At 34.7% G+C, this 12,041-nt stretch overlaps 1 protein-coding gene across 1 annotated transcript in view; it reads left to right on the top strand.

The window, feature by feature from the left end:
• The window catches only part of LOC121302908 (disks large homolog 2-like), a 21,054-nt gene extending 9,858 nt beyond the window's left edge, over window positions 1-11,196 (top strand). Inside the window, exon 3 of the mRNA XM_041233240.1 lies at window positions 10,390-11,196. Within this exon, the coding sequence (XP_041089174.1) occupies window positions 10,390-10,508 (119 nt within the window). The 3' untranslated portion in view covers window positions 10,509-11,196. The remainder of the gene's footprint in view (window positions 1-10,389) is intronic.
• Window positions 11,197-12,041: the final 845 nt, after the last annotated feature.

Here is a 12,041-nt window from a genome sequence, read left to right as displayed (position 1 = left end):
CTACTACTGTTCACTGCACCTTGCAGTGCTTTATATACCAGTATACCACATTTCTTATGCAGTATAATGCACTGTAATTTCTAGAAATGTACTCTATTTTTTTTTTTTTTTTTTTTTGTGGTTTTGCTGAAGTGTTTTCTTCATATGGGAACTGTTAAGCAGTGTGAATGGTTAATCTGTGTCAGTTTATTATTTTTTTTAATAGATCAGTGGTTGGTGATTGCTGTCTTGGCTTATCTACATTGGCAGAATACAAAGGCAGACTAAAGGAAACAACACAGGGTTTTATTGAAGCAGATACATTGCAACAATGTTAGTGTGACTAATTACAGCTGCACCGCCTTTTATAATGTGAAGGGAAAGTGAAACAGATGTTTAACAATGATTGAGCATAGGAGAGACACCCAGAAGCCAAACAGTATGAGGTTATACAGACATATTTGGAGGTGCTTTTACGCTTTACTGATACCATTTAAATGCAAGTAAAGCCAGTTATTTAATTGAATAATTTAAATTTTATTACTTGCTTTCTTTTTTCCTTCAAAAAAAGACCAATAAACAGCATCACCATATTGTTATATTCTGCCATTTTTAGATAGTCCCTTTTCAAAGAAAAGTGTAGGTGTTGTTACTGAAAGGCAGGCAGAAGAGTGTATAATTCCATAAAGTAAAATAAGCTTTCCAATGAATGCTCTGTATAGATCCAGTTGGATTGGCAGCTCTAGAGACTGCAGTTCACTGATTGTCCACACATTGCCCGGTGAGCATGCCTCCAGCCAGCAAGTATCAGCAGTGCAGTGTATTCAAATATTGCACGGCTGTATAGCACTGAATCTGCTTGAACTCTCAAAATGTTCTTTCAGCGACTAAGGTAATATTTGAAATATTTCATTTTAAGGGAACTGTCTTTATTAAATATTCACCAACAGTAGCACTGTATTCACTATTCACGCAATTTAGCCCAGAGTTTGGACACTGAGATGCAGTAGTTGGTGTTTCTTTTGCAATTTTTTTTTATCATGCATTGATCTTTTTGAAACAGTGTATCTGTGAAGAATGTAGGCCTTTAGAGAGGCACAAGTTAAAAATAAATCAAAATGATAATTAGGTTCAGTAAAGGGTTAATTAGGTACAGTAAGGGGTTAATTAGGTTCAGTAAAGGGTTAATTAGGTACAGTAAGATGTTAATTAGGTTCAGTAAATGGTTAATTGGGTACACTAAGGGGTTAATTAGGTTCAGTAAATGGTTAATTGGGTACAGTAAGGGGTTAAAGTTAAGCTAATTAGCTTTGGTTGTTACAACCCTACATGTAGGTTTTTATTAACAAAAACATATTTCTAATCAAAATATTATCATGACATTATTGCTTTTGTACTGTTTTTCTTTTTTTTTGTTATTTATAGTAAATATGGAGTCAAAAATACATTTACCAAATGGGATATGGAATAAATACATAAATAAATACAAAATTGTTGCTGCAAAGCTGCTTAAAAAGGAACTGTCTTCTCTTAATTAGATCTTTTTTTTTTTTTATCAGACACAGCTCAAATTTTCTCAGTTGATAAGTGGAGAATATAAAAAAAAAACAATGTTCTGTTCTCCCCAGAGTGTGGAAGAAATGTTCTTGTCAGTCTCCATTTTACATTTAAATTGATTTACAGTATTTTACTTAACAACTGTAAAGTTTCTCATTTAAGAGCATCTGGTTGATTCCCAATGACATTACCCACTCTGGGTAATGAAAGAACAAATCATGTTTTCTATCAAGGGCAATCCCCTTCTCTCCCTGAACAGTAGTTATGAATAATGCAGTAAAACATTCTAAATCCCCAAAAATGGAAAATCACTGAAGTGGTACATGATACAAGGAGCTACCAGCATTATGATATGTTTGCACATACAGCTCACTTCTCAATCCTATATATATATATAAAAATATTTTATTTTTTATTTATATGCCTTGTACATGTACAGTAACTACCATTAAGAGCAACTGGGCGTAACTTGGCTTTATTATAAAACGGAGGGCAATGAGCCATATCACTTGAACAGTATACATAGTTAATAATATTACATAGTATTACTACCTGTATCTACTGGTGTAGCACTACTCTGCATTTATGGTATGGTATAACACCATTTTGATTATATATAAAACGTTTGGAAAAAAAAGGAATAAAGATTAATCTTCAGTGGCAATAGTTTTAGAAATGCTATAGTGTAATGGCAATGTGAACGTGTATATACAGAGAGTAGCACAGCTTATGTTGTTCTCACATGGCCATTGTGAATAAGTAGTTTCCATGGTGATTTGTAGAAGCCTTTTAAAGAGGCTGCTGTTGAGTATAGCTGACTGTAATTTCTATAGGTGTTGTATGTTAACAGTTTTCCTGCTTTTGTTTATAGCATACACATTTAAATATCATTCAATTTGGATTTTTATAGCAGAGATAATGATCAGGAATATCTGAAATTGATACATACAGTATATATTCAAAGTTTTTGAGTTTACATTTAATATGTTTCTTCTTCAGAAATATCTGACAGTGAAGCTCATAAACATGTCAAGTGATGGTGAGCAAACCTGCTCAGATAGTGTTGACATTTTCCTAGAATTGTATGTTCCATTCCTTCTATGTGAAGATATGTGCAGAGAGATATGGCCAGAGCATTTACCAGAAGCCAGCAGGATTTTTCTTTGGAGAAGGAGTCGTTTGCCTGGCATTTTAAAATTAAAACACGATGCTACAACGTATGAAGATTTGTTCATTTGTTTTCTACTAACATCTGGATTTAGTTTTAACAAATCTATTGAGGGTTCTGGTTAAAGGCCAGGATGTAGAATCACCTGTGCAATATCACCTTAGTACTTTTTTTGTTTATGACATAAACAAGATCAAAGGAGAGACACAGGGTCACCATTGGCAACAGATCCTTTAAACTAAAAGGCCATAGAATGATATGGTAGTTGTTTAGTAGCAGAACATGATTCATATATGATTCATGATCGTAATTGTTTCTTTTATTTGGCAAAGAAATGACAATATGCAGTAGTTGGAGGCAATTATGACTATACTACTTATGCATGGCCCATTTTTTGTCAGGTCAACAGGGAGCACCGACCATAGAGGGGAAACACTTGCAAAGGTGGAGGCGGTGGAGCAAATTGCCTAGAAAAAAAGGAAGAAGGCACATGCTGTGGTTTAAATATAGAGACTGGTTAGTGGATGACACAGGGCCATTACAAGCATGGCCGTAACTAGCTATGAGGACACTGAGGTCATGCCCTCTGTGGTTTTTTGCATCATCAATGCTAATGATCATGTGAAAATTCTGGTAAAGTACAATAGACTCCTTCATTTTTCTGCTGGTTTGTCATATAACATATATTTGGAGGTTGAACAGTAAATACCAAGCAGTCATATAAATACTGCAGCTAAATACCAAGCAGTCATGTAAATACTGCAGCTAAATACCAAGCAGTCATATAAATACTGCAGCTAAATACCAAGCAGTCGTATATGCAATAGTGTAGCTAAATACCAAGCAGTCATATAAATACTGCAGCTAAATACCAAGCAGTCATATAAATACTGCAGCTAAATACCAAGCAGTCATGTAAACACTGCAGCTAAATACCAAGCAGTCATATAAACACTGCAGCTAAATACCAAGCAGTCATATAAATACTGCAGCTAAATACCAAGCAGTCATATAAACACTGCAGCTAAATACCAAGCAGTCATATAAACAATGCAGCTAAATACCAAGCAGTCATATAAACACTGCAGCTAAATACCAAGCAGTCATATAAACAATGCAGCTAAATACCAAGCAGTCATATAAACACTGCAGCTAAATACCAAGCAGTCATATAAACACTGCAGCTAAATACCAAGCAGTCATATAAACAATGCAGCTAAATACCAAGCAGTCATATAAACAATGCAGCTAAATACCAAGCAGTCATATAAACAATGCAGCTAAATACCAAGCAGTCATATAAACAATGCAGCTAAATACCAAGCAGTCATATAAACACTGCAGCTAAATACCAAGCAGTCATATAAACACTGCAGCTAAATACCAAGCAGTCATATAAACACTGCAGCTAAATACCAAGCAGTCATAGGAACACTGCAGCTAAATACCAAGCAGTCATAGGAACACTGCAGCTAAATACCAAGCAGTCATAGGAACACTGCAGCTAAATACTAAGCAGTCATATAAATACTGCAGCTATAGCTTGAAACCTCAGTGTCAGCTCTGGTTACAACTCTAATTGCAAGGCCTTCTGTTTGTCAGCAAGCTTATAACTTGATTGTGCTAACTTTTAAAAAATCAGCAAGCTTTTGGATTCTTTACACAGTTTTCAGTAAAGTTATACTGCTCCATACCCACCATATCCAATACGAAGGCCAAAAAAAAAGAAGCTAATTAATACATGATTCAAGTCTGAGTAAATGTGCTACTGAGACATTCAAAGCACACACAAGGCCGCAGCAGGAGACGCCACAAATAGCAATTGAAATCAATTTTCATAACGTAGCAGATTGAAAGTTGGCAGTCTATGTTAGATCGAAGATTGCTCTTATTTGGTCTAGATAGATTTGAAAACTAACCTCTTCACTCTCTGAATAAAATACATAAATAAGTATTATTTTTATATTAATAATTATGATGATAAATCTGCCAAATATTCTGATTTTTTAAAACTTTTTATACTGATTTTGACATTGATGTTCGGGTAGGATTGCATATCCTCTGAAACCTTCTGCTATTTGTGCTGTTCCATGCTTAGCATTTAGATTTAATGTAAAGCAAAGTGTCTTTTCTTTTTTAAATGTAGTTAATCATAATGTTGCAAAATACAGCCTCTAAATTAACAAAGTAACATTACAAAACATAACAACTGTGTCACTGTATAAACCGATATATAAGTGAATATATAAGTGGCAACCTAGTGGCACCCCACTTTTGGCTACCACAACGCTCAAAGCCATGATGACCTATAAGCCAGGTAAGATTGTCAGGTATTGATCAGCTCCCATACAGACAGGGTGTATGATTAAAGAGAGAGTCTCTTTCTTTTTATCCCTTTTTATGATTGGTTTGTCATGTTGCACAAGGTGACCATTGTCCTGTCTTTGTTCAGATCTTGTTCCAGAACATTTCTCTTCATTATTCGAAGCCCTTTCAACAGCTGTAATGCCGCTGCATATATGAATGCAGTGCTGCTTCATTATTTCAAGTGCAAATCTACTCCGGATTCATTGCTTGCTTTTATGGTAATTCAGATGCTCTTTTAATGCATTAAAGCCCTTGTTATATATATATATATATATATATATATATATATATATATATATATATATATATATATATATATATATATATATATATATATATATATTTACTGATCCCAGAAGATGACCAAAGCTTATTCCTTAATCATAAGAAAGTCTCAACTTTCACTCTTTAAAAGACATCTGTCTGAAACTAGACTCATTTGCAGAGCAGGCTGATATGTTTTGTACTGATTAGCCAAATCAACATTCTGTTAATTAATTAAGGCTGTTGTTTAAGAGCAAGTTATTAATGGAGCTTTTAAAACAAATACAAAATTGAAGTTTGAATGTTGTATTTATTATATGCTCTATATACTCTGTGAAATCCCATTTGTATACTGTATTTAGTAAAAATAAATTTAAAAAAATCAAGATATTTCTGCAATGAGAACTATTAATGTCTATATTAATGTTAATCAATTCGGGCATTTTCTTTTGACACTGTAGAGTACAATACAACATTTGCAGTGTGCACAGTTATACATGAACACACACACACATGATTTAGCTTAATATTTGCTGATCTAAGTAAGTACATTTGTCTCTATAGTATGCACAACAAATGCAGCAGATTAAAATAAATAAATAAATAAATAAACATTTGTAGAATTTTCTACCCTAAGCACATTGTGTACATGGACAGCAGTTGAATGCAAGAGGAGGAGGAGGAGGAGGAGGTGGGATTTGGGCTGTCGGACTGTGCTTGTAGAGGGATAAGGAACCAATTACTGTGTGTGCTTCTGGCAGTGCTCTGTTCATCAGAGTGAGTTACAGCAGAATATCTGGAGCAGCTTTGCGTTTGTACCGTGCGATCATCACCCCTTCCTAGCATCTGCACATTGTCATTCATAGGGATTAGAAGAACGGGAAAGAGCGTCTGGATTCTTCTTTTAGTTAGTTGGAAAGGTTGAAAGCAGCTGGAGAAATGTCTTTTTAGAGGATGCTAACAGCCAGCCGGGTTCTGAGGAACTGAATACACGGTAAGTTAAACTGTTAATGCTGGCTATTCGAGCACATGCAGTTCTGTTTGAAAGCTCTGTGAAGGTGCTCTTAGGGTTTGGTTCATCAGAGCGTTACACAGCGTGAGCGGGTTCTTTGTACAGTGCTGTTCTGCTTCTGTTCTCATGTATGAAATAAATAGAAAACCAAATGCTGTTGCTATGCTATTATTGCATGCTTGAATACATGGTGTGCATTTTGGGTTTTCACAAGTGCTTTCTAAATGATCTTCCTCACGCAGCATTACTGGCTGCTTTGTTCTGCCCATGGGCACTGATATTAACAGAGTAATATTTACATTGATACGGATGGCAAATATACTTTTATATTGGATATTTCATCTGTACATTTATTTATCTGCAAGGTTTGGGAAGCTATTTTTTTATTATACATTGTCAGTATTTTTTTATTATTATTATTACTATTATTATTATTATTTATTATTATTATTATTATTGATTTAAGTTTTAATTTATAAAATGAATATGATAAATGTACTGGATTTACAATAGTTTTTTTAAAAGTATTACTCTGATATGAATTTAAAATAACACTTTGAAAACCAAGAAAATAAAAGTATATATACCAAACAAATAATTAGATAAAGGTTTGCCAAAGACATATATCAATATGTGTTCAGTTACCTATTGATTTCTCTCCAGATGTTACTGATCAGTTGTGTTCTATCTCATCTTTCCAAATGTATATATATATATTATATATATATATATATATATATATATATATATATATATATATATATACTGCCTCCCTTAAAATATAGAGCACTGTACATCTCGTTTTCTTGCTGTGTGGGATTGTTTGCTTTATCACCGTGTGACAGAATTGTATCCAAGTTACCAGCAATCAGTTATCATTCACTTTAATATATTTATACACTAGCAATTCTGTTTTGGTTTGCTGTGTACTTTCAGAATGGGGTTTTAATGAGTATTTCTGTTCAGTGACTTCAGTTTAATTGCTTTTTATTCTACAAAATTAAAATCAAAGCACAGGATTTCATTTAAGGTTTATGTTGGGGATGCTTCATTGGGAGCTGGGATTCACAAAAAAAACAAAACAAAAAAAAAAACATTTAAAAATAGTTTCCCCAAAATACAATAATACTGTTTTGTATGAAGTTCACTTCTTGTTTCTGGTAAACTTTGGGCCCTGGAAGGGGCAGAGACAACAGAAAGATCCCTCAGCAGTTATTGTAGGAATGACAGGAAGGTACTAGAGTAATACTGAATCATTTGCGTGGCAGTCTGTCCGCCTGTGTTCTTGTATTGTACGTCTGTCTCAACAAGCCAAATGCTGTTCTTGATTCTAAGAAGGAGCTGAGGGAGTGGAATGTGATCAGTTTAAACATTTTTGAGATTACAGTGGAACCTATATGAGTTAAACTATGCAGCCCGAGGAAGGATTCTGTGGATCTGTTGTCATGGTTGTTTTGAAGGATGAAAAATGGTGATGCTGCTGGAATGTAAAACACAGGAATGGATCTGTGTAGGGATTAAAAGGAGGCAGTAAAAGTCCCTGATAGAATGGAGTCAACTGTACAGTAGGTTACAAAACCTGATGGAATTTAGCTTACTTTTTTTTTAATCATGATACTGAGAGTTTATGTTACTGCAAGATGGATGGAGTCAATGTCAAGCTGCTGTTACTGGAACAGTCCCAGTTACACTACAGTAACAAGAGAGGCATTACCAGACAGCGAATACCTGTTACTGCGGGTGTTGTCCGTTAATCCCTCCATTCATGTTTGGCACACATATTTTGTTTGTTACGACCTGCTTTTTTTTTTTTCACATTTGTATCACCTAAGTAACCCTTGAAATGAGTCACCAGGATATGCCCTAGAAATGATTCACCAGCAGAAAAAGTTAGTGTCGACTTGCATTCATTCATTCACTCAACAACAGTAAGGATGCAAAGTTCTGCAACGTCTATACAGCTTGAATGCTTTTCAGCATGTCCGAGCCTTTCGGTATGTCAGTGGGGAGACATTTACATTTGGAGAACTTGAAATGTAGTATTTAAGCTCTATAACTACTTGCGCAAACAAAACTGGCTCTTTCACAGTGGTGAAGTTAGCTGGGTTTGGAAGAGCTAGGCACTATTGTAATTGAAGCCCTTCGATTACAAAGGATTACATGCATATGCATGACTATGCAAAGTCTGTTACTTTATATAAGTAGCTTTTTAAATATTTGATCTTAAACTGAAGGTACTAATGCAACCACTTTGTGCATCAAAGATTTCCTGCATGGTCCCAGCTGGTGGGTAAAAGCATGCTCCCTGGGCATTGCAGTTATTCTCACTGTACCCTCACATTACAAGCACACTACACTGACCTGATTACTGTTGCTGTGATCCAAAAATGATAATGTGGAATATCCCCAAGGGAATGAATGATCAAATGTGATAGTTCAAACAATCATTTGTTTTTTAGCAAAGATGTTTTGAATCCCTCCTGTGGCTTTGATGTGCACTGTTCCAATGAATGCAAGGGCTCTGTACAAAGGAGAAGCTGGAGGGTGAAGCCATTAAATCAGACAGCATCCTTGCTTTTGAAATCTGTATTTGCTCTGTGCTTCATTGAGTAGTTGGTGCTGATGGCTTAAGAACTAAGTGTCATTTGGTTAGTTTACAAATACTTTATTTAAAGATTTATTACAGATGGACTAAACATATAGTGGGATCTGGTAAACTAAATGAGTGAGTACATAAATCCTACAGAAATTAGATGTCAGTGTCACTGTCTGTTATACAATATTTTTGATGACTTACAGAACACATCTACTTACAGTTCAGGTATTTTCAAGTAACCTGCAAATATCTTTTATTGTGGTTGTTTGCTTTTGAACAGTGATCTCCTCTGTAGTAAAGGAAGGCCAGATTGCAGTGAAATGGGAAAACATGGCTTTCTTCATTTGTAATTTCTTCATGGGATTTTAATAGAAAATAATTAAATGCATAAATTTGAAACAGCCAATAGGAACACCATCTGCCTCCATACCATAGTCCTGCAGTATCTACTGCAACAACTGCCTTTGCTTCTAGATTTCTGGCACAATAAACTGTCCCAATGTGTTTGAGAAATCTTTTTTTGTTATTATTTTATGCATACAGTTATTTCAATTAAAACTGTGCAAACTTCAATGCAAAATAGTTATGTATGGAGTTATTCATTTTAAGTCAATATGTTATTATTGTTGTAAGAGATGTCATCTTACGCAGTTGAATCCAGAAGACTGCTAACAAATCTCTTCTCAAAGCATGTGAACTTAATGTTGTGTTATTATTATTATTATTATTATTATTATTATTATTATTATTATTATTATTATTTAGTCATTTAGCAGACATTTAAATCCAAAGTGACTTACAGAGACTAGCGATTTATAATGTTGGTTATATATGTAGAAATGTTATATACTGTATTTCCAAATGTAAGTGGAGTAAATTTTTATATTCACCTTGGTCACATAAAAGACTACTTCAGTAAGTTTTTGCTTTTGAAAAACCAAAAACCAAAAAACAAAAAAATATTTAAAAAGTCAAACACTGAATGTAAATCATTCCTGTACTTAACAAGCAGGTTGTTGATTTTTGTCAAAAGAAGCAAAACAAAGACCACTAAAACGTATCCCATTGTGATTAGAGCATAGCTGTAGGCTTCATGACAGCTTGCATTGAGCAGTGTAAGACTTAACCATGAGGAATCTCGAGATGCTGTGTTCACATCCTCTGAGTGCAACTTATCCACTCAACGACCTTCAAGTAGCTTGATGTACCTCGATCAGGCAATTATTAGCATTAACAAAAACATTACATTACAGCTGTCTTTTTGTCCCACTGACATAATGTTTGACCATGTACATCTCGGGTTACATTGTGAAGGCACTGATTGTATTGACCTTACTAAACATGGCGAGTTTCTTTTATGGCGCTGGTGGCCGGTGAAGGTGGCCTACTGCTGTTTGATTGAAGGGCTATTAAGGTTGATTCTGTTGTTTTTCCCTTTTTTTTCAGAATACGGTCGATTTGAAGCAAAAATCCATGATTTGCGGGAGCAGATGATGAACCACAGCATGAGCTCCGGGTCAGGCTCCCTACGAACCAGTCAGAAACGCTCTCTCTACGTTAGGTAGGGTACTCTGGGTTTTCTAATGGGCTTGTTCATTCAAGATGTATAGTAAGTCGAAACAAAAGATGTGCCTTTTTACCATGCCAGTCTCGCAGGATCTCACTGCAAGTCTCAAGACCAGACACAATACCTGCACACATACCTGCACACAACTTTGTCACATTTTCATGTGTACAGGTTTTACAGTTTGAGGTTGTCAAAATAATGGGTACCACACAAACATATTAGAGTATACACTAATAATGTGAGCAAATTAAACATAAAGTTACTGAAGAACTATAGACTTAACAACACTGTCTACATCACATTTGTCAGTTGTTACCAATTCTGTGGACACATTTTCACAGAGCAACGTCAATCCATGAAGGAAGACTGGGTTAACCAACTGAAGTTTAATAGCAAAATATAATGCACAAGACCTGAGAATGGATTTTTTTTTTTATACTTTCATGCAAACGTAACTAACACTTATGGACTTCTTATGAACAACATTTTTTTTTTAACAAAAAAAAAAAAAAAAACACAGCTTATATATGTTACATAATCTATCAAACGCCCAGATTCCAATAAATTGTTTTATTAACTATAGTGTTCAGACATCAGCGCCAGGAACAGGAAATCCATATAAAACAAAAAAAAAAAAAAAAAAAACTCCTCTTCTGTTGACAAATTACATATTTGTGCCCAGGGAGATCAAGATATCAAGGAAAAGCAATTCATTTTGATTAATGATTTACGTAAAAGTGTACTGGTAAATTCAAATATATAAATAATGTATTTATACTTATGAGTTATCTGAAATAATACTGAAAAAAAACTTGCTTTTATATCTGAGAAACCTGAGAAGCAAGTTTTTGCTTGATAACTGAGAACAGTTTTTGGCAGATTTGACCATGATTTTAATAGACTACCGCTCATCTTTCGAAACAATCTTCGCAGTTGTTGAGTGCATTTTCAAATTTGACTTTAAAATGTTTCTGCAGTAAAATATGTGCTGACCCATAGTTAACCCAGAGCAAGTTTAGTTTTATTTTAGTTTTTTTTTGTTTGTTTTGTTTTAAACACATATAAACAGCAAATAGTTGTTTGCTGCCACACTGTGTTATTGCTGGCTTCAGACCTGTGATATGTTGCAGAAGGGAGCCTGCTGCCAGTATGTTGATATTGCTTAGTAAAGTTATCTCTTCCCAGATCACAAGTATGATCCCCACTGGTTTGTATATTTAACAGTGTCTGCCTCAAATATAACAGTTTAAGAGAATATTCTGCATGCTTTAATTTAGTTAAGGGACCTGGCATCAGCGAGTTTATAATAGGACATTATCAACTGAACAGTCTTTGATTTGCAGCTCGGTTGCATCCTGTGCATACAAAAAAGCTCTGATCAGAAAACATCTTGTTGTGATCTTCATTGTGGTTCTTCATTTACCATTGCCCAGGAGCGTTGCTAGGATTTTTTCTCAGTGGGTTCAGAAACCCCCAGACGTTTTGCCTGCAGGCATCTTTTCATGAAGCAAAAGCAATGATAAAATTGCCC

This window comes from Polyodon spathula, chromosome 30 (genome assembly GCF_017654505.1).
Source record: "Polyodon spathula isolate WHYD16114869_AA chromosome 30, ASM1765450v1, whole genome shotgun sequence".
NCBI lineage: Eukaryota > Metazoa > Chordata > Actinopteri > Acipenseriformes > Polyodontidae > Polyodon > Polyodon spathula.
The sequence above is the reverse complement of the archived record's forward strand: the minus strand, read 5'-3'. Positions and strand labels throughout refer to the sequence as shown.